This window comes from Alligator sinensis, unplaced genomic scaffold, assembly GCF_000455745.1.
Source record: "Alligator sinensis unplaced genomic scaffold, ASM45574v1 scaffold862_1, whole genome shotgun sequence".
Taxonomy (NCBI): domain Eukaryota; kingdom Metazoa; phylum Chordata; order Crocodylia; family Alligatoridae; genus Alligator; species Alligator sinensis.
This window is the reverse complement of record NW_005842066.1, coordinates 1,627,561-1,651,289: the sequence shown is the minus strand read 5'-3', so window position 1 is coordinate 1,651,289 and position 23,729 is coordinate 1,627,561. Positions and strand designations below refer to the sequence as shown.

Sequence of the window (23,729 nt, the reverse complement as noted above, 5' to 3'; positions counted from 1 at the left end):
ATCATATGGGCACTGATAGAAGGAAAACTGACATAATCAGCAATCGGCTTTTTTTGGCTATGTGGCCAATAATGTCACTGATAAATGTAGCATGCATGCATGCAGCCACAGCATGCATGCAGCCGGGAGTGCAACTCAGAAGCATCTGGCCAGTAAGTCGGGGGGGATTAGGGTTGTGGGGGGGGAAAGTGTGGGGGAGGGAAGGGGTGAGGGGAGCAGATCGAAGACCCAACGCTGAGGGAGGGAGTCAAGCTGGGGCTAGGACAGGTGCTGCCCAGCTGGGGCAGGGTGAAGGACGGAGCCGTGGTTTGTCCAGAAGGCACGGCACACTGTGCACACCCTTGGGGGAGGCACAGGGGACACAAGCCCTCAGGATCTGTGCACTGGGCAGGGGAGGGCTGTTTGCTGTGTGCTCAGGGCCAGAGGATGTGCCAGCCACTTCCCGGGGGGGGGGCGGGGCGGGGGGCCGCGGGGGGGGGGGGGGGGCGGCCGTCGGCTGGGCAGCAATTCTGGGCAGTGGGGCTATGGTGAATTTTGGGGTTGGCTGTAGCCCCCCTGTACCAACCTCCCAGTACTGTCACTGCCCACCCTGAGTGCAGCCCAGACCTAGCCCCCTCGCTGGGAAAAGGCTGGCACAACTTCCGGCCCTGATCGCAACAAGGGCCACACTGTTGGCTCACGTTCAGCTTATTGTTCAACCAAAATGATATTTGAATAATAGAAGTACTTAAGTAGATCATGAAAGATTAGGCAGTAATTTCTTGTATGAGATTAGTACACAAACCTGAATTACATGACCCAACCTGGCTACTTAAATGCAGCTAACAATGCAAAGAAAAGTCATTTAAAAATCTTACCAGTGTGTTTTCCCCAGTGGAACTGTTCCAGAGTCTCATCCTATCGTCTGTACCAACAGTCAGAAGATGAAGCCCATCACTTGTAAAACACAAGCCATTAACTCTTCCATTATGCGCAGTATTTGCTATCCAGAAAAATGAAAGCAACAAAGATTTTCTTATAAAAATATATACTGAAAATGTTCTGGATTTCATGTCAACGAAGTTCCTTATATGAGATTGTACAAAGTAACCCTTCTACAAAGTTGAACAACCGTTGATTCTTCCAGATCATGGTGTATGTATGAGAGGTCACCCAGACCTTCAATGCATATGCCTAGACAGGAGTTTTTGGAGGAGTGGAGGCTGCCCAAATCTTCCATCCCCCTCTTTATGCCACTGAGACAGAATCCAAAAGCCAGAGTGTATCCAGATGTTTGGTTCCTCAATGGCTGTATTTGTATAAGTGCCTGAGAATTGAACCTAGGTCTCCTGTGCGGCAGACAAGGATTTTACCACAGAATCACAGGGGACTCCCCTTGTACAAAGTAATCCATTACTTTTAGGGGTGCACCGATACAGATTTTTGGAACCAATACTGATAGCCGATTTTAAGGAAGCATGTCAGCTGATACTGAGCCAATTTCTGATATGCAGCCTGGCAGCTTGAAGAGCAGCGTCCAGCTAGTAAGTCTGCTGTGGTAGAAGGGGCAGGGGAAGGTAGCGGCATTGAGGGGGTATCAATAGAGGTCCCTGCAGTGAAAGAGGGAGTGGGGCTGGGGCAGGGATGGAGCCTCAGTTCATCCAGTGGGCATTGGGGGGGGAGGAAGTGGCTCCCACTGCTGCATGCACCCTGGGAGGGCATGAAGGGGCGTGTGCCTCTAGATCTGTGAGGTATGGGGCAGGCTGCCGCTGCAGGATGGGGCTGGGGCCAGGACCAGGGCCAGGCCAGGCCGGGCTGTGCTGTGCTGTGCTTGGGGTGGCAGCACTAGGAAGGAGGCTACGGGGGGAGGGGGTGCATCCATCCCAAAATTTGCCGTAGCCCTGTCCAACCCCTCCTCCCAGTGTTGCCACTGCCTGGCCCAGACCCCCGGCCAGAAAGAGCCTGGCCCAGATCTGACCGCAGCCTGCAGCAGCAGCCTGCCCTTACCCTGAGCAGATCTGGGGGCAAACACCCCGTGTCCTCCCGGGCTGTGCGAAGAAGTGGGAGCCACCCTCTCCCCCCAGCATGAGCCGTGTCTTTATCCCGTGCTCCACCTCAGCTGGGCAGCACCTGCCCCAGCCCCTCTACCTCCCTCACCGTGGGGGGCTCAATCTACCCTCCCCCCATGCCCCTTCCCTCTCCCTTCCACCACAACAGACTTACCAGCTGGACTCAGCTCTCCAAACTGCCAGGATGTGCTCCTCACCACTTCCTGTGCTATGCTGCAGCTGCATACATGCACAGGGCATTTATCGGCCAAATTATCAGCCATATCAGGCAAAAAACGCTGATTTCCAATACAGTCAATTTTCTTTCTATCGTTGTCAATCCAATATCAGACCGATATATCGGTGCACCTATAATTATTTTAGATCTAAATTGGCTCAACACTGAAGTTTTAGCATGTTGAGCCAATTTAGCACTTGCTATATTATTGCAGGTATTAGGGTGTTCTAGCCTAGCTGACACAACACCTATGGGAGGTACTGCAAAGTGTTAACAAAACCGTCCCAAAAGAAGGTGATAGTATATTTTTTCTACTGATTCCAAGGGCCTTTTTGGGTGCTAAGGAAAAGCAGGATCCAAAAAAAAAGTTATTTTTCCATCTATATTAAAATAAGTATTACTCTCTTTTACAGTGTAAAATGCAAACTTTTTATGAACATAGTGTAAAAGCCTGTATGACAAACAGATTTTTCTCCCCCTAGAACTTTACTCCTAACTAAGTAGTTAACACTTTAAGTACACATTTGCATTTTTTGTATATGTAAACAAGAGTATGAACAGCAATACCAAGCACTTGAAATGCTGCAAATTTGGTGCCATGTAGATGTGTGGCTGACTTCAAAATGGCCATGAAAACTTGCAACTGCACTGCTCTCCAGCCTAGGGGCTAGAGAGCAGGAATCTATAAATGTCTCTTGGCCTCTGGTGGTTTCTAAACACAGTCAAACACATAGGAGAGCACACACTGGCTGCCTGCTTTGCTAGCCTGCCATGAGGTGGGTTACAGCCAGAGCATTGAGGGATGACAGAGGATCACTGAAGCATACAAATATTTCAGGAAATCCTTCAAGAGGAAGTCCCCCAAATATGTTCCTCATTTTTGAAGGTCATTTTAAAGTACTTTGGTTGTACATATCTCACTATCCCTCACTATCTAGAGCACTTCAAAGGCATTTGGAGTTCTTCCAATAGCACATTTGTCCATGGCCTAAATCCTCTGCACATTTATTATGAACTTTTCTGATCTGCTTGGAGCTTCAATTTCTCTTTCAGCGTAATCTGCACTGCAGCACGCACTGAAAACATACCTAAAGTAGTTCTAAACTAGCAAGCCTTAGGCACCATATGCAGTCAAATCATAGCTGCACACACCTCCACTGAAGCTAATTTTCCCAGAACAAGCTAAAGTACTGGTATATCTACACTACACCTGCAAGTGTGCAATGCAACCATCCACTTGATGAATGCTGCTTTACCTGCTCTACAGAGTTATTTTAATGAATTAACAAGATAAATTTATTTTATAGTTGCCTTTCTATTGCTCTTTGTACTGGCATTAATCCATTTTTAAGACAACATTAAAAGAAGTCCATTTGTTCATAACCAAAAATTGCAAGCTAGATTACAAAGAAACTTTTTCTCTTTCTATTCTTGCTATTCTACTATCTACTTGAACTGGAATTATATTTTTAATTCTCAAAAACATATATGTCACTTTTATGCACCATAGAATAAGCTACTGCATCAAGTTAATGCACTGCCTATAAAACAGATACTTCATGTTGTTAAGTATATACATCTACCACAACTATTTTTCTGAGTAAGACTTTGATTCCACAAAGACTTCTGCATGTGTTTACACCCTGTGGTTAGTCACACTGATGGGACAACTCAGGGCTAGCACCAAGTATGAAACTTTTTGTTTTCCAGATCAGGGCCCAAAAACAAGATTCCTACTTCGTATGTGGTGATCCATATTTTTAAATAAAAATACCTTTCCCCTTTTCATTAGATTCACTCAGATCTAACTTTTAAATTTCCCTGCTAAAATTAAAAAAATATGGTCCAGAATTAAATCTAAATTAATTTTTGAGCTAAAACTTGAAGCACAGTGTTGTTCCATTACTTTTGTTTGCTTCCCAAATGCAGAAAATGCATGCAAGTAGATTCATATAGAATCTTAATATTATTGTTAAACATGTCCCATGTAAAGCATTTTGAGTCTTATGATTTGCACTGCTTGTTAGCATTAGCGTGATAACATTATTATTATGCAAAGTTAAGACTTAGCATATAACTTTTAAAATATGTCTAATGCCTTTCTCTATACTGAACAAGAAAAGTAAGACATATAGTAGAGGGTTCCTTAATCTATAAAACAAAACAGCATAAAGTTCAGATGCTAAATTTTGAACCTATAATATATACTGGAAATAGAATTTTTTTAAATCATTAAAAATATTTAACCACTGGAACAACTTACAAAAAACCAAGTGAAATCTCCATTGTATGAAATTAAGTTAAAACAGAGTAAAATCCTGACTCTACTAAAATCAATGGCAAAATTCTTACTGACATCAAGATTTTACTCAGCAAGTTGTTTTAAGTATATATCTACAAAGAAAAATTAGCAAGGCAGGCAATGGTCCCTCAAACATGGTCTGTTTCCACAACTAGAATAATGTTCCTGCATTTATATAGTGCTGGTAGTCAGCTAACTAGCACTAGGGCTAGGGACAGAAGTTACACATAAACCCGTTTAAGTGATCAGAATTTAGTTACATCTGTAAAAGAACAGAAGCTCAGTGCACATAAACCAGTTTCAAAATGACTGAAACTGGTTTAGGATAAACCTGGTTGAATGTACTATCAGACTTAACCGATTTGGGTTAAACCGGTTTATGAAACTTCTATTCCACACCCCTTCCTGGTTCAAGTTATATCACAGTCCCCCAACATGCTTTGCAGCCCTGGGCTAGGTTGTGCTGTCTGCTCCAGCAGAAAAGGGCTGGCTCTGTCCCTCTGCTCCCTAGCTGGAGCAGTGAGAGCTGGCTGACAAGAGGGTTGGGGGGAGGGACAATCTGCGGGGGACGGGGGAAATATTCGGGACTGCCCCGCGCCTCCCTGGCAAACTCTGGCTGGGGCCTGGGGCCAGGGAGGGGGGTTAAACACCCCTTCCCCTGCCCAAACTTAGTGCTGGCTGTGGACTACAAATCCCAGAAGCACCTGGAAGCAGGAAGAAGTGATATGCAACCCTGTAGAGTCCTACTGCTGTGATGCTGGACTACAAAATCCCAGAGGAATCACAGCAGGAAGAGGAAGCAAACACATAGACCATCCTAGCTACACGCCAGAGAGCTGTGCTCTAGTGTTCCCTGGCTTCTGGCGTGAGGCACTGTAGGCATGTGGCTACATTTCTTGAATGTAAATGTATGTTCACTTGTGTGTCAATTTAATCTCTGCAGTTTAGACTAACCTGTAAAGACTGAATCAATTCAGCCTTGGGCTTTTTGACTATCTGTATGTAGCCCTGGAGACAGCATCAATTAGGCTGCCCACACTAGCAGCCCATGTGATGCAAGGTGGTATCTGAGGATACAGCTGCCTGGCACGGTAATTCTGCCATGTAGATGTGGCTTAAAACACATGCACAAGTTTCTGGAGTAAATACATAAGCTACTGGGTGAGATCCCATGGCCTGCAATGTGAAGGAACTTAGATTAATTGACTGTAATGGTCCCACCCAGTCTTAAGATCTCTGAACGTGTGAAACTGAAGAATATTTTAAAACAAACATACCACCACTGCAACGATTGTTTACAAACGTATTATTTATTACCAGCTTCAGAAGATGCTTTGGATTTTTCACCATTGTGTTGATCAAGAGTAAACAGACATCCAGATGCTCTCCTCACATCCCATAGTTTTACTCGACTGTCAGCACTGAAAAAAAAGATGCACTGATTTATGGAGTAGAGAAATTGCCCCTGCTTATGCCTGCCTCTTGCTTGCTCTTTCTGTTATGGATCTAGCTTTTGCAGTCATTTTGACCCAGAATCTACCCTGACTGTACCCCCTGTGCAATCACATTCAAGTCAACTTGATTTTACAAGTGGATATCAAGGTAAACTTTGAGCTTTAATTTGAATAAATTCACTGGTATATTATGGCTTGTGTACTACTGCCTTTGCAGCATCTGTTCAACATTCAGTGTTAGCAGGGAAAAGTACTGTGGAAAAGCTGTAGAAAATTCTTTCCAGTTTACATAGTTTAATTTTATTCACTTTAATGCTATTAAGTTTTAGTTACAGGGATATCTTTTTTCTTTGTTGTGAAACACTTATCAGCACTTTTATAATCCTTTCTGCTACGGTTATTCAAACATTGTCTGAGCAATGTGCAACAAGCAGCAGTTTTTCCTTTTGCCTAATAAATCAGTAATCTCAGCTATTCCATACAAAGTTTTCTCTTCAAAAACAAGTGGATTAACAAAAACAGCACACTTTTGCATTCAGGTAAGAACTTTAAAAGGGACTCCTATTAAGGAGGAGACCTCCAAATTCTATGCATCTTATGTTTCATATAAACTATCAAATTAAAACTAGCTAATACGGAGTAGGGATGTATTATGAAAGACTATATGTGTTAAGTGTTTGGTGTACCTATATTACACCATAGTGAGCACTCACAGTAGGCCACTTGTGCCAGAATGATGCAGACCGAAGATGCCCCAGCATGGCTTTCATTTTCTACAGGCACCCTTCTACTAGACTTCAGATTAATGTGGCTAACTCTACTTTCTGATGGGTAACTGTGACCATGCAGGTACCATATATCACTTATTCCACAGCAAATGCCAAACCCTTGCCGATTGTCTAGTCATACTCTTATATGATACATATTTATGTTCATATATGGTATACTTGACTTCATTCCCTCCCTCTTTTGCACAAATATAGACATTTACCACATACAAAGAAATGAAAAAAGTCCTACATTCCTGAAAGAATAAAATACAGAATAAGGAACATCCACTAGACTAGAGATCAGGTTTGAGGCCTGGCTTCTTCTGTGTTCATGTAGATAGGCTATATATCAAAGCTGCAAACATCGGTCTCTCTCAGGATTTCTATTATTTTCCAAATAATATCCAGTCATAACACTGGAGTAGAGGGACACAATAGAGAATAATTGTATGTGATCCCAAAGAAGCCAGTATTGCGGTGGAAAGGGAGGATTTTTTTTAACAGAATAGTTAAGCAAAGGCTTCTGAATAATACCACATACAATGCAGTTATATCATTGACAATTCAGCTTTCAAGTTAGTTAAGGCACACACTTCGTGAAAGAAAATCGATGCTTTCAACATCCGGATGTCTATAATTTGTGATAAAAAAAATCAACATACAGGAACCTGTAACTCCCAGAGATTTTAGATATATTGACTTATATTGAAGGGTAGAAAACTACAGGTATCCCAGCAAATAAAAATCTTTTCAACAAGGTGCTCTGCCTGCTTCTCCACAAATCCAAAACAATTTGGTTAAGCATACTAATTGCTTCCAGGACTGGTTATATATCAGTAAATCTGAACCATTTCGCTGGGAACTGCAATCTGGGTGTTCTGCTTGGAGTGTGCATCTATCTGAAATTAGCTGTATTTATTATTTTTGTATCTGAACATCTTGTAGGATTTCAGGTGTTATTTACCTCTAGGTTTCTTTCCATTTCTTTAACTCTACTGTTAGTAACTGAAGCACTGACGATTAGTTCCTTCTAGGTTTGCCATCACACAATGTGGTTACTTAAGAAAAACCTTACTTAAACAGATGTTGCTTGGAACTTTCTGGAGGCCTGAATTTCAGGCAGGGCTAGCCTAATTTCCTGTGGAAGCATATTCTGTAACCAAACACATTCTAAAATATGTATTTTTAACATGGCTGCCCTATCTTAAACCTGTTGAAACATGGATCCACTTTGTCCTCACTGAGCCTGGCACTAAAACAGGTGAAGTGGATACTGGCAGTGACTAGGATGCTATAAATAGCTGATTGTTAAATTCAGAGAACAGCCACAACCATAAATCCGATTGACAGCAGAAGTGGTAAGCAGCAGTAGTCCAGTATTTTTATACTTGCTTATCTACCAGCATCATTCAGTGACAAGCTCTTTGATACAGGGATGGTCCTTACTAGCATAATGTGAAGTCCCATTTATTTCTTAATAATTAACAATAATAAAGGGGCAATACTTCGTTTAAACTTTTAAAATTAAAGTATTAAGGAACTCTACTCATTTGGCAGGTTGCTAAACCAAAGTTAAGGATACTATAAGAAAATACTGTAGGATTTGCTGTACTTACTGACAAAAACAATACTATCAACTTCCTCCAGAGCTAGAAATGTAGTAAGTTCCTAGGACTGCTACTGTGATCAAAATCTCCTGCTTTTGGACATTTGTATTCATAGCACATTTAGAATATTTCAGCCTCAAATCTGTCACCCCCATCATGTGTTTGGTTCTCTTCATGATTATAAAAATAATGATTATGTTTCTTAAGACTTGCCTTTAGAAACTTCTCTATGAACACAATCTGTAGGATCCAGCAACAGCACAAATGGAAAACAGCCCCCCCACATTCAAGATATTCAAAACAGGAACATCACTGCCTTCTAAGATTCTTTTCTAGAGGAACAGCTGTGATTCATTATTTCAATAGAAGCCATAGAGTGAATGACAAGCTTGGACAACACCCAAGTTGGCTTTTCAAGATTAATATTAAAAAAAACCCCAAACCCCCAAATTTTGTAAGCGATGATATACAGCCACAATTGTTCTCTTTGCTTTTGGTAACAATAGGAATTTGCATCTGGAAAGTTAATTCAATTCTATATAATGTCCTTGGAAAATTATTTACAGCCCTATTTATGCAGGCCTTGAATCACATATTTCTAAGGTCATGCCCTATCACTTAATAATTAAACTTTTTCAGCAAATGGAAATTTTCTTACTCTTTTGTGTTTGGCATTTCTCTGGTGGTATCACAACAAAGAAATCTGGAGAGTTTATACTTCTTGCAAAATAAAATTTAATTTCCCCCACCTATACAAGGGCCATATTACAATTACTGGGCAAATTGTACCTCTGTAACCCTTCCCCCTTGCCTCAGTCTTGTTCAATTCACCCTTCTCTCAGGGATGCTCTGTTGTTCCCTCATGGCAGCAATAAAGGAAAAGAACAATCAAACCTATTTCTTAATGCAAAGTTTAACTTATTTAGAACAAAGAATCTCACAAAAGGCATGTTTAAAACGCAAAAAATCAGGTTACAGACATCTTCGATATGTTAATTTTGGAAGGTCTTTATAAACTGTTCTTCAGATGCTCTAGGACGGAGGTTCCCAAACTTTTTCTGTTACATACCCCCTTTCAGATTTACCAACTAGCTGTGTACTCCTACCAACAAACATTTTATATTTTAACACCTTAAATGCCAATTATTATAGTGAAAATTAAATCTACCATTACACAATTTCTCCCACGTACCCCTCAGAGATGTCTTGCATACCCCCAGGGATATGCATACCATAGCTTGGGAACCCTCACTTTAGGATATGCCTGTGCTGTGGGCAAAAGTATGACTGCACCTCATGCAAACATATCCTAGCTAGCTTTAAACTAGCTATTGCTGGTACTGATAACCATAGCCACAGCAATATAGAACCCAGTACAGGCTGCAAAACCTGCCTCGGAACTTAGGTAAACGTTTGGCCAGACACTTTGTTTGGACTTCAGTGCTAATCTATTTATATTACATCAGTATAGAGAAAGGTGGCTAGTAGGGCTGTGCAAAATGGGCCCTATTTGATTCTGATTCGGATTCAGCCTGAATCAGGGACAGCGATTCAATCTGCTGATTCGGATCACTGTCCCTGATCTGATTCAGCCAAATCTGAATCTGATGATTCGATGCTGATTCGGTGAATCAGCGATTCGGACGCAGGCACAGCTTAAGTTTTTTCTACATACCTTGAGGTAGCAGTGTAGCTTGTGACCACTGCGGTGCTGGGGTGCATGAAGTGTCCCACAGCAGCATGGAGGGCTCTCAGATACCTGTATTATTCAGAAGCCTTTGCTCAACTATTCTGTTAAAAAAATCCTTCTTTTCCCCAGCAATACTGGCTTCTTTGGGATCACGTGGTAGAGGGAAATGTGAGAAGCTGTGCTGCATGTTGCCCCCAGCCATTCAGAAGCTGGACTACCCCCATTATAAAGGATGTAATATTCTTAAATATGTATATTTGAGCACATGGTTGTGCTTATTGTAATAATTTTAATTAATTTTAAAGTTCTATGCATATCATCTCTCTCTGATTTAAGCAGCAGTTGTAGAAATGCTAACTATAAATTAATTCATTAACAAAAATATTTGATGTCAAGGATGTTAGATTGTAAACTAGAACCTTCAGAGGACAAAGAAATCTGGTATTAAATGTGTTAGGAACATCTGCAGTTTCAGAAGTTCCCTAAGGTTAATAACCTTACTGCAATTTTTTAGTGTCTTTGACATTTAAAAGAGGGGTCAGGAATATAGGCTAACAGGCCGGATCTGACAAGCAAAGCCACTTGATGTGGCCCATGAAGCTGAAGGGCTCCACAGACAGACCATGCAGCAAGGAGCTGGGTTAGGGCCCAGCAGCAGGAAGATACTGATGTTTCAGAGCCAGCATGTAGGCCGGACAGTGCCTGGCAGCTTTGCTAATGTGCCACCAATGCTGCCAGGTCTTCACCAAACTGGAACCGAGTTGCTCTGGCCCACACCTTGTTAAAGACTGCTACTTTAAAACTCTGAACGGCAAAGCTTTTCCTTACTAAAGCTAATGCTGGCTACACCAGCCAAAAAAAGCCAATAACGTTAATTTTCCATTTGTCAGTGCTGATCTGATATGCCATTGATCTATTGGTACGCCTCTAGAAATTTAGGTCATAACATGCAAAATGTAGTCCAGGCAAGTAGCTTAGCCTACAGTTGAAAATGGAAGGACAAGGCAGACAAATTGCAAATCTCAGAAGCCATGAGGTAACACGAGGAGGTACAGTTCCATGTAAAACCAACTTAAATCAAAATGTCTCAAACAGGTTCAACAAATCAAAATATTTTGATTCAAGCTGAAGAGTTCTGAATGAAATATTTTGATATGATTTATCCTGAAGGAAAAAAATTAAAATTCCGGCAAAACTAAAGTGTTCTTGTCAAAAATGTCTATTTTCGCAGAAACTGTATTTTCCATTGTAATAAAACATCTGGATATAAAACTCCTGAGCTGCTCAATTAAAAAACAAAAAGCACCTCCCCAAATTCAAAATCACATTTGAGATTATACAACTTTAAGATCAACTTTCTCACTCAAATCACACACTCAGGCAATGAAACAAATTAATTTTATCCAAAGTTCTGGAAAAGTACCAGACATGAACTAAAGAAGAAACCTGCCCAGTTCAACCCAAAAGTTCAAGTCTGCAAGTTATACAAAACTAAAGAGCATCTTTTAGAATGAAAATGCCTAAGGAACACTAAGTGGGGATACCACTCTACTTACAGACAAGTTAAAGCACCATTTGAACAGCTCTACATTTCAAGCCTTTTCCATCCAGGATCTACAATATAATGGCTACAACAAATACTAATGCAAACTTTGATTCCCAAACCCACTGCATGAATACATTTATTCTGTTTAGAAAATCTATTTAAAATATTTTCTTTAATACTTCCCATCAATATTAAAGGAATGATTTTTACCTTGCAGTTGCCAACACATGTTCATAACGTGGTGACCAAGATACCGCTAGCACTTCCTGTCTGTGACCTAAAAATATGATCATTTGAGAAAGCTTAAAAAGCTTAGTACTACTTACTGATAAACAACATTTTTGATCTAAATAACTAACATGTAGAAAGACAAACCCCTCTCCATGTTCCTCTAATAATTCATGAAGTGCTTATATTACAATATTGATTTGGTGAATGCAACAAGTTTATTTTCTATTTTGAATTATGGACAGTTTCCCGTTTTTTCCTGTAGCTTCTGTGGGAATCACCTGAAAACGATATGCAGAATACCAATTGTAGTTTTCTACACTTCACTAACAAATATGAGCTTATAATTCTTCACTTGCAACCAAAGACTTGCACTGATAAAGCCACTGGGATTGATCCGTTGCTATTAAGGCGCAGGATCACAATCTCAGGCTTCCCTTGTACAGGCAAGCCAAAAACCAGGGTCCCTAGAAACCTGGGACCAGTTTCAGACCTCAGTGCAGGCCCCGGCCAGAGCCAGTAATCAGCTGATGGTTGCCCAGGATCTGCCACACATTTTATTTAAGGTACCATACAAACCAGCTAATAAAATGTTCTATGTAGAACATTATATGCAGAACAATTTTGTTCTGGCTAGTTTGCCATTTTATGGCACCTTAAATTGGGTGTACCCCTGCCATTTTTGTTGTATTTAACATGTTAATTGCAGCGTAAGACAGAGGGGGCCTCACTCTATTTCAGTTAACTGTATAATTGGTGAAACAGTTTAGGAGCTCTGAACTGATCAGCCTGGTATAAGTCATAAACTATTCCAAACACATTAATGAGTCTTAATTAAGTGCAAAGACCTTAGCACAGGTTTTTCTTGTTTTTCTTATTAAGCGTATTTTACATTTTACACTGTTTTCAGGTGCATGAAGAGCCTTTACAGTCCCAGGTCAATGCATTTAAATGGAGTACACTACACTTACAAACCATATTAGTGTCTGAACACTTCAAGGAGATGATTAGAGAAACTGTAAACAAAAGGAAGCATCAAGTAACAAATACAGGTATTGCTACTGTGCATCCAATAATAATTATTAAGGAAAAGTTGGTCAGATCATATGTATATTTTGCTACAGCTGTGTTGAGTCATTTCCCTTTTGGTGATCCAACATTATTTCCTTTAAAAATGTATTATAAAGGAAATAACCTAATACATTTAAAATATCCAGGCAATTTAAAAAAAATAAATGCTAGAAGCTTTAATCCAAAGTATCCTATAGTATTTTATTCCAAGTAACTAGAGAAAGCAATTGTAGCAAGTTGTCAGGGAACAGCCAACACTGAAAGCCCTAAGCCTTTCACAAGTATAGAACTCTAAGACTTCCTCCATTAGGTAAATTGAAAAGGTTAGGTATTGTTCCCCTTATATCAAGTAATACCTTACTTTCCAAGGACAACCACGGAAGTCAGTCTTAAAGAAAAGCAGATCCACACAACAGCTCTAAAAGATACTTAGCTAAAAATATTATGTATTTTTCAAAAAAGTAGCCCACGCAGTGAGTGTGCAGGAACACTATCCCAAAACAATTTTAAAACAAATATTAATTCTACTGGATCAGGATTTAAGAAAGAGCTAGGTGAGGATTTATTATGAAAGTGCCAAAATCTTATAATGATAGCTGCTTTTTAATTGATATTTGTGTTCTCTAATTTAGCAGCACTAGAATAATACACAGAAGAACCTTTTTCACTGTGTAATTTTTACAACTGGCACTAAATACATTAGTCATGTGTTTACAAAGAATACATTGTTTACAATGTCACTTTACACTGCTTCGTTTACTCAAAGTAGTTATTGTTTAACATTTATGGTTCAGATTGGAAAGTACCCTGCAGAATATGAGAACAGGATCCAGACTTCAAGTCACAGAGATGTACTTTAGGGCTTTTGGTACCAACTGCAACAAGAAAAACAAGGGGGCTTAAAACACCAACTTTTGAAACAAGACAAAAAGTCTAACAAATCTAACAAAAAAAAATGTGAGTGAAAACGCCAGCTTCATAACATTTCACACACATTTGGTCCAAGTAAATTGATGTGTCATATGGATTTATAAATCAATTAAAAAAAAAACACGTTGCAACTACAATGCCTAAGTCTCTGTATGCTCACCTATTTAATTTTAACATTAAAAATATGATTAGAGGCTATAAAAAAAAATAGCATACTTTTCATATTTAAGAATTACAAATACAATTTCATCTTTGAAGATTATTCAGTAGACAACAGTAAATTGAGCACCAGAAAATAATACATATTGTTCAAATCCAAGGGTGCCTATACACACACACACTCTAGCATGTGTGTGGTGGGGGGGGAACGTGTTTGAATTAGAGCATCTTTCAGGAGTCGCTCTAACTAAAATGCCACAGTGGCTCATGTATTCAATGTCCCATGTTCCAAAATGACCACAGAGGCACTTTAACTAAAGCTTGTTCAATGAGCTTTAGTTAAAGTACCCTCACTGCCAGTTTGAAACACAGGACACTAAATACACAAGATGCTCCAGCACACTGGAGTGCTCTAAACAAGCAGACTTGATTAATCAGAATGCATTGGAGCACCTGTATAGACACCCCAAAGAAGTAAAACCAAAAAGGTAATTTCTGTGCAAACTGATTTGTGCATAACTAGGAACACTGGATCAGAACCATGCCAATTAGAACCATGCCAACTGTGAATTGTATGGTTTGCTCATTTCAGAACTGTAAAAGTACTACTCTTTTCATAAATAATATAAGTACAACTGAAAAGATATGATTTTAAAAGTACCTATTTTATGAAGGACTTATTTTATGAAAGAAATTATTTGCTTGAAAAATAGGTAGAGCAATTACATAGAAAAACAGTCACAAAAAAGAAATGCTAATTTTGAATGATCACTTGCTTTTTACTACAACCTAAAAATCAGTAAGAACTTAAAAAAAAAAAAATACATACACACCTGCTATCAAACAGTGCTTGGTAGCAATAGGAGACATGTGATGGCTATAAACTGTTCCTTCAAAATTAAATATATCTGCAGGCTGATAATTAAAAGACATTTGTTAAGTCTGCACCTTCATAAAAATCATCTTTTCTTTAAAACTGGTTAAGTATTTTCCAAGTTAATGTGACAAGTTTACTTGTATCCTAACAATAACTCAATGGGCTTAGTGCCCAATCACACAAATTTTATTTAGTGAAATATTCTTCTACCAGTACTATGCATCTAACAGTAGCAAGACTTGTAGGTGACATAGCAACAGGTATCTGGAAAAAGGTGTTTGATCAAAAGCATGAATGAAAACACTTTGAAGCAGTTACAAGTTAAATAATGAAGAAAGAAAAACTAGCAAGTAAGAAGGTGGGTATAGAGAAGAAAAGTAGCAATAATAATAGCAAAGGCAAATCTCTCAGTCTCTCTGCAAATATCAGAAAAAACAGGCTATCTTCCTCCTCCAAAAACACATGAAATAAAACCTCCCCCAACACCATAAACCAGAAGTAAACAATGTTTTGGGTATCAACAAGAGTGGAGGCAATAGTGAGGGGTTAAACTGGAATATCACATAGCTTTGAAGACTAGGAACTGGTCACATATTTTACATAGTGAGTCCCTGTATTCCATGTTATATAGGCTCTTGAAATGGATTCTGTATTACTCGTCACAGGCCTAAATATAAGCCATTAAAAGAATATAGCATGTGCTACATGTCCAAGTTAATGCTATTAAACTCGGAAGAAACCCTGACTTGAATTTTTGGACTTAGGCACTTCAATACATGTGCTTATGCTTGAGGTTTCTAAACAATTCATGTTTTAATGTTTTTTGGTATATGACAACTGTACTTTGGAGATTTTAACAATTACAGCTATTCAAATGTAGAGCTTAAAGCATTTAATGCTATGTATGATTTATTTTAGGAATTATCAGATTTGTTTTCCCATTTAAAAGATAAAGTCAGACAAAGTCCAAGTAAACACACTGATACAAGAAGACAAGGGATAAAGGTCAGATATCATCTATAAATGTCACGGCTACTTTTCAGTAGTTTAAAATCCTGTAATATGCAAACTTTAATAAAGTCCTAAGAAACTGCTTAGCATTTTTCCTATTATCATTTATCATTATTATTTTTATGAATTTCTGAAAGACATCATCTGATGCAGTGCTTGTGACTATAAGGAACTGGATTCAATTCCATTTCCATATTCCTATTGCTTTATATATATGATACTCTCCCTCACAAGAGGTGTAATCCATCAAAGACAACATTCATATTTTGTTTATAACAAAACTGATTCTTAAGTACATTTCAGGTGCTACACAAAATAAAATAATATAGTAATATCCTTCAATGTGTGTTCAGCAACCTCTAGGAAATAAGCTAGTCTCAGACAAGTTCTTGGTAGGCATCCATCAAGAACACCTAGCTTTAGTAACTTTCCTCTGGATAGACAATGGAGAAAGGTCCAGGAATATAAAGTCACAAATACTCTGAAGTCTGAGGCACACAAGGAGGTCTAAAAATGGCTGAGCTACTGTTGCTGCTATGTGTTATTTATAAAGTTTTGAATCCTATCAACCTGCCATTTTCCATCTTTCTAAATGCTGCTAAGTCTCACTAAGTTCAATAGGTATTGCAGGCCTTCTACATCCGAAAGGCCTATAAATTACAAAAAATACTTACTTGTAGTGTGTTTGTATCCCATATTTTCAGTGTTTTATCAAACGAGCTTGATGTGAACATGCCAGTATCATGAGGGTACCACTGAACTGTCTCTACGCTGAATCTGTGTACATCAGGATGGCTTCTATAATGCAGTAACAAAATTGCATGGATTAAGGTCAGTAGTAAATTTGTTTCAAAAATCATCAAGAACCAAAATTTCAACTACTTTAATATATATTTAAACCAGCATGTCTACATTTTCACAAGTGATTTGGGGGCCTTAATTTTTGAGTTATCAATTAAAATCACCTTAAAGATACTTGAGTTTGAGAAAGCATCCAGAATCTACCCTCTCAAAATAGGGCCACTTTAAGGTGTCTCAAGTTGGACACTGAAGTCACTATCACTCTTGAAAATGTAGGCTTTGATCTTTTCTTTAGAGCCTGACTTGACAAACAGTTGCAACCATAGTAAATCTCACCTGCTTAGAAAGGCATTACACAGTAGTTTTATATACACAAGTTTGAAGAATTTGGCCACTTAGTGATTATCTGCAGATAGTAATATTAAATCATGTTATCTGTTCATAAAATCATCAAGCGTTAACCAGCATGTAATTAAGAATAATCAAACTGTGCCCCTTTTACAGGATTGTACAACTACATCTCTACTAATAGTTGGAAACAAAATCCTTCAAAAAAAAAAAAAAAAAAAAAAAAAAAAAAAAACCTCTCCCCACCTACACCGTCCAGACCCTCCTCCTAACAATTTGCATTAAGATGGGAGGGAAAGGAGAGAAATCAAAGTTTTATTAAGAATCTTAAATACAGATTATTTTCAGCTTCAGTAAGAAGCTTAATAGAAAAAGCTTCAATACTTCAACCACTGAAAATCACAAAAAAATCATATAACATTAATATCCTAAGTGAAACAACAGACAGATAGAACTGTCAGTTACAGCTTCATTTTTGCTATCTATTATAAAGGTTCTCACAATCTAATAAAATAATATTACTTAGGCCAGTGTTTTCTAACTGGAGGCCTGCAAGCCACATCCAGCACCTGAGCGATTAAACTCATGGCCCCCAGGGTCCCAGTTCAGGTTCTGTTCCTTCCACTGCTCTCCTGTTGCTGGCACTGGAGTCTCAAGGCTCCACTTCCTCCTCCAGCTATTGCTGCCTTCCCCCACCCCTAGTGATGGCATGGGGCAAGGCAGCACAGTCTATGGGGATGAGAAAGCCTACAGTTGGAGACTTCAGGGGGACCTGAGGTGTGTGCTCTGCAGCATGGTGCATGCATTGTGTGTTTTGGGGGGGCACATGTGATGCAGCATAGTATGGTGCTGTCGGAGAGGGGTTACATGGCCCAGAATACAGCCCACACACCATGTGGCCAAGGGGCTGTGGGCCCCCAGCCATTCAGAAGTTGGACAGCTTTGACAAAGCCATTCAGACATACTCACAAAAAATGGACCCAACACTAGGTCTGAGGGATTCTAAGACCCCAGCTACTGCCCCAGTGCCTGGCCATTGAAGCCCTCCAGCTCCACAGGCCAGATCTGGACCATGGACTAGATGCTGCCAATCCCAGTTGCTGAATGTCATCTTAGCAAAGTTATGGATTTTCCACTCTGCCTATCATTATTCAAGCATGCCTTTACCAAGTTCCATATTATTGTCTGCATATAACTAATTAGAGACCTAAAAATAGTTTGTCATCCCCACAATTTCACAAGTAACTTGCAGATCTATTTTAGATTCTTTCTAATTCCCCGAATAGTGATGTGTTGGTTATTTTCTTTTTGTCTAGAAACAAAGCTGTACGCATAAATGGTTTCTTCAAAACCCAGTCAGGAATAGCCATCCCAGAATTATTTTCCTAGTTTTATTGACATAACATTGAAATTGATTAAAGTAAAAATACAAGAGAGAGAGGCTGGCATCTGGGTTAGAACCATTTATCATACAACAGATCCTTACAGAGATACTCAGCATCTTCCCCACTGAGCTGCCCTCAAAAGACCATGAATTTGTATACATTTAATAAAAAGAAAGCTGCCACGCTGCCACCATAGTGTTGGTATGATAAAACAATTTTATATGGAGTTTTAAAAGGTACGTACCTGCCCACAGAACAAACTGCTTTACATGTATAACAAGGTTTTTTGCTGAAGTTTTCAAGGTCGTAAAGTATAACAACACCATCTGATCCACCTGATAACATGCTAGAAAAACAAATACACATGTTGAGATATCCTATTATCTCAATCTTCAAGTAATTGAAGGTTCATATCCTGCAGGGAAATATTTCCATAATTATACAGCTTTATAATAGATAGCAAAAATTTAACAGCAAAATATTTAAGTGTAATTGATTAATGTAATCTGATAACAAGATAAATACACTTACTATCTTCCCTCAACAGGCTCAATATCAAGGGTATTAATACCACTCCCATGGATTCTTTCCACATCTCTGTCTTTATTTAACTCCAAACTTAGCACCCTTCAAGAAAAATGGAAAAATGTTAGCATCAAGAATCATAAAGTTACTGAATGTTAAAGGTTTTAGCTCAAAAAGGTCAAGTTTTGGCATCTCATATAACTCTCAGTACAGTAATTTAATCCCCTTTATATTTTGTTAAAGAAGTTTTGCAGAACTAACATGCTATACCTAAAATAAGAAACATGAGGCTGGCTAAAATACCACACTGTACATTATCTGCACAGTGAGCAGGAAATGCATCTGAAGTATACTTACACGAGCTACAAAACTGTATTTAGTAGTTTATGAAAACAAATGTATTAAGTGTAAGAAAGCAAAAAGGAAACTTGTATTCTTTAAGGTCTACAATTAATATTCAGAAATCAGTTAGACACTCCTTATACTTAAACACCATCGTTTTGTAGCTTAAAGAACTGAGGACATCTAGTGGACAAACCGACTTACTGGAAATTAAAATATCATTTCTGTTGTACAGAATGAAAATAAAGCACCAAAGGTCTGGGTAACCAGACCAAAAAATATCCAGATGCTTACAGGAAAAAAAAAAAAAAAAAAAAATCAGCCATTAAAATGTAAGAAATGTTCAATATCTTGCATATGAGATTTGTTCCTCATGCCCAACATGAAGGACTATACAAATCCATTAATTTTTTATAAAAAAAACCCATAAATCAATTTGCTGTTTTTAACTGGTAAAACATCTACAATTTTCTCTCAACAGCTGAGGAAAAAAAGTGCCTCAGATGGCACAGCATTGAGTTTCAGCATAAAATCCAAGAGGGCCTCTATACATGCTGATAAAACAGCACAAAAATTTACACATTCAGAAAAAATATAAATAGTCATTTGAAAGCACATATGGCAAATAACACTTACAAAACCTGTGTGTTTTCTAGTTGTGGATTTATTATAGTGACATAAATCCTTTCACATTTTATTGATATTTTCTTAGCACTGAAATATTAAACTAGTTGTATAGCTTTGAGCAAGAGAAGGGTGATAAATAATTAGAAGCACTTATTCCAGTTACTTGATTTTTTTAAACTATAATTTATTCTAGTTCTAAAAATATGATAAGACCCAAAACCCAGTCATAGCAGCAGAGACTTGCTACCACGTTATATGACGAACCTACTGAGCAATCCAACTTGTCAACGTAAGTACAGTAAAAGCACAACTTGTATATACAAAGTCTAAGTCCAGTATTATAAGGCAGGGTGGATTGATTTAAATGAAGGCGGTTTAAATCATTGATTTAAATCATGATTAAGTCACCAAACCCCCCCCCCCCGATTTAAATGACTGATTTAAAACACGTTTCCCGCTGATACTTCTTCACATATTTCTTAAACAATGATGCAAATCTGATCACTAAAACATAGTAATTTACAACTCAATACAGCATTTTACAACATCTGTCCTTAAACTTTTTTTTTTTATTTTCATATTTTATTAACTCTAACAGACAAGTCATCACAACACTAAACGTACGCTGTCCTTAAAACTTCTACAACTAGATCTCATCTTCCCCACTCCTACTATCATTTTTATTCAGACTGAAACAGAAATACAAGTTTTCCTGCTTTTTTCAACTCCCAGTCTATTTCTTAGCTTTGAGTGAATAATACCAAATGATGAAAATATTCTCTCTGGGCCTGCAGAGGAAGCTACTGCTGTGAAAAGTTGGCTTAGCAACTGAAGGAACTCCTTTTCAAGGTGCCTGGCTAATGATTTCCATCAATTCAGGGGACTTTGTTCAAAACATCATCAGTAAACATGTTCTGTTTAAATGGCTCCCTTCCAGCCCTGAAATTTATTATGACTGGCATAACTGAGGAGTGATTTTGAGATACCCATGCTATGGCAGCATCATCTTCTTCACAAGTTAGGCATCTACCTTTATATCTGGGATTGAGAACGTTCGCAAGAAAAATGAGGTGGAGTTAGTGCTTGATCCCTTTGCTGCTTTATTGCCTGCAGGTTAACTTTCTGGTTAGGTATTCCTTTCTTCAAAGTCTCTTGAAGCGCCTTCCAAATTTCAACAGCATTAGCAATGCAGCAACAATCTCTCTGAAGTTTGTTTAAGGCTATGGATATAAGCTTCAGTATACTGAGCATATCCTCTACATTCCTCTTTAATCCAATGTTAGATATTTTGGGTGAGATGTTTCCATCCATTTTATCCTGGTTTTCTTCACAAATTGTTATGAGAATAGGCCAGTTCTTAATCAGTTGTTCAAAACAATCAACCACAGAATTCCATCTAACATCTTGAGGGAGAATTAGTTTGGATCCTCCTGCTCGCTTCAGTCAAGCTGAAGCAAAATGGTTCTTACGGAAGTATTTTGCAACGTCAACATTTTCTTTTATTCCTGAAGAAGTACTTCAGTCTTTGGCTAAAAGATGCATTCAATGGGCACTGCAGGCACATGTTATTAAGGAGCATCCTTCCATTTCTTCTTCTATGTATCTTCTCATCTTTGCCACGTTTGCAGCATTGTCTGTGACAAAACTGTGCACGTGACAGTTGAAATTTTGCTCAGTTTATTACAACTTTCACTGCCATTTTTAAATATTCTGCTGTGTGGGCATTTCCTGATGTATCTATTGTTTCTGAAAGATATGCAACCCCATATTCTGTTGTCACGCAGGCACATATTACTGGATCATTGTGTACATTGCTCTACCCATGAAGGCTTAAACTGGCAAATTTCCCCTCAGTATTTCTTGCACGCTGTTCAAGTTCCTTCTCATACACTATCTAGCAACCTTCCACCAATGTCTGCCCTACCAGGTGGTGTGTAGCCTGGTCGTAAGGACTCAACCATGTCAATGAAGTGTTTATTGTTAACAATGCAAAAAGGAGAATTTGTGGCATAGATGAACCAAGCAATCTTTTCATCTATGGGGTCTTGTTGGTATTTGCTGGTCCTTACTACAAACCCATCCACGGTGGTGGTTTTACTGGATGATTGAAATATTTTGCTTGCTACTGATACATTTCAGACAAAAAAGTGTTTAGCTGCAGCAATGCTGCTAAAAGTACCAACGGATGATTCTGAAGTTGTTGCAGATAGACAGTCAGTCTCTTATGCTTAAATGGGATCCTCAAACAAAAACAGTTTTTGAATAATCATTCTTCTCAGTTCTTCTCACTCTATTATTCAGTTAATCATTTATATTTTTTCCAGCAAGGATGCAGATCTGATTCCAAATTACCAAAAAAGCTAAGACTGACTGCACTTAGAGTGCACTTAATTCTGGACTAAGCCCCATTGAACTCACTGGCTTCTGTTTTTAGAGAAAACAAGTATAGGATGGGGTTCCCTTGGAAAAGTTGAGTTACGCTGAAGTAAAATAGGGAATAGACTTATGGCATCACCATTATGGTCTGGGGCCATGATGTTCCAAACTAAGGGGCATGTATTATGTAATGTAAAATAAGAAAATGACACCCAGTAGCAACTGGCAACTCTAGATTTCTCTTACTGCAGCTTTCTGTACCATAAACTTGGGTGATAGATTCTAAACCTAGTTAACTAATTAAACAAGCCATAAGGATTGGCTAAGTTAAACTTTTTTTCCTAGCAACATCCAACATAGCAAACAGCTTGGGAATGTCCTTATTAAATCACACTTATACTAAAAGGCATAAAGAGTCTTGAATAATAATACATTGCAAGGTGAATTATTTAGTTTACTAACCAGCTGATCCACATTGTTCTTCAGACATGTCCACATCTTCATCCACATCATTTTCTCCCAATAAGCAGTTTTCATTATGATGTTTCATTCTTGCAACTAGGCCTTGCATATCCTTCTTGCACTGCTTACACTTGACACATTTTCCTTTTTTATCCAGGGAAGTAATTTCTTCAAAATATTCTCAGATAGGGTTTCCCTTACGCCTAGAAGCCATGATAGTTTTTCTGTGGCAAATGTGTTGGGAAATATAGGAAGCTGTGTGTTTGTACTACTGAATAATGTCTCCCCGTTTTCTTTCCAGTTCACTCCACTGTTGCTTTCTACTCTGCCTCCGTCCTTTCCTATATTGTTGCTCTGTCTTTAAGACAGTCTTAACTAACTCCTCTGCCTTGCTTGGCCCAGCTCTGCCACCACCTAAGCACAGAACAGCAATCTTATCTAGCCTGTCTTTGCACATGTGACTTTAGTCGGCTGAGAAACAGAAACTGAAAGCCCAGAACTTTCAAGAGGCAAGAGCTGGTAGTTAGACTGGACAGACTTGAGCCATTTTCATGAGATGAAAAACTTAAATGAATGCCCATGTTTGATTGGTAGGTAACTCAATATGTGTGTGTGTGACAGAGCCATTAATTCATGTTTATGAGACTGTAAGTATAGGTTCAGCATGTTTGTGATGATTTAATTGTAACTGTTATTTTTTAAACAAGAGAGAAATTTAGTATTTTATTGATGATTAAAAAAAATAATCCAATTTAAATTAAAAAAATCATTGATTTTTATCCACCCTGTTATAAGGAGTTGAGTGCTTCCTGCAACTGAACTCACTGACAAATGGGAGTGCCAGGCACTTTCCAGAGCAAGATACCTAGAATACAAGTAACAAGAACATTTTACACCCCTTCTCAGGCCAAAGACTACTTATATTTCTGGGCAATCCAGAAATTAATTTAGCA

The 23,729-nt window shown here is 38.6% G+C and overlaps 1 protein-coding gene across 4 annotated transcripts in view; it reads right to left on the bottom strand.

The window, feature by feature from the left end:
- ERCC8 (ERCC excision repair 8, CSA ubiquitin ligase complex subunit) overlaps positions 1-22,873 on the bottom strand; it is a 59,295-nt gene extending 36,422 nt beyond the window's left edge. For 2 of the 4 annotated variants that reach the window (XR_003094006.1, XM_025204016.1), the window contains exons 1-9: positions 22,777-22,862; positions 18,976-19,071; positions 18,689-18,790; positions 16,585-16,708; positions 14,856-14,937; positions 13,740-13,808; positions 11,845-11,911; positions 5,885-5,988; positions 858-982 (exon numbers count right to left, since the gene is read on the bottom strand). Coding sequence is in view for 1 of the 4 variants with exons in the window: in XM_025204016.1 (XP_025059801.1) it covers positions 858-982; positions 5,885-5,988; positions 11,845-11,911; positions 13,740-13,808; positions 14,856-14,937; positions 16,585-16,708; positions 18,689-18,790; positions 18,976-19,071; positions 22,777-22,790 (783 nt within the window). In the remaining 3 variants the exon portion in view is untranslated. Of the gene's footprint in view, positions 1-857; positions 983-5,884; positions 5,989-11,844; positions 11,912-13,739; positions 13,809-14,855; positions 14,938-16,584; positions 16,709-18,688; positions 18,791-18,975; positions 19,072-22,776 lie in introns of all 4 variants that reach the window. The other 2 variants (XR_003094007.1, XR_003094008.1) reach the window with 2 other exon arrangements.
- Between the last annotated feature and the right edge of the window lie 856 nt (positions 22,874-23,729).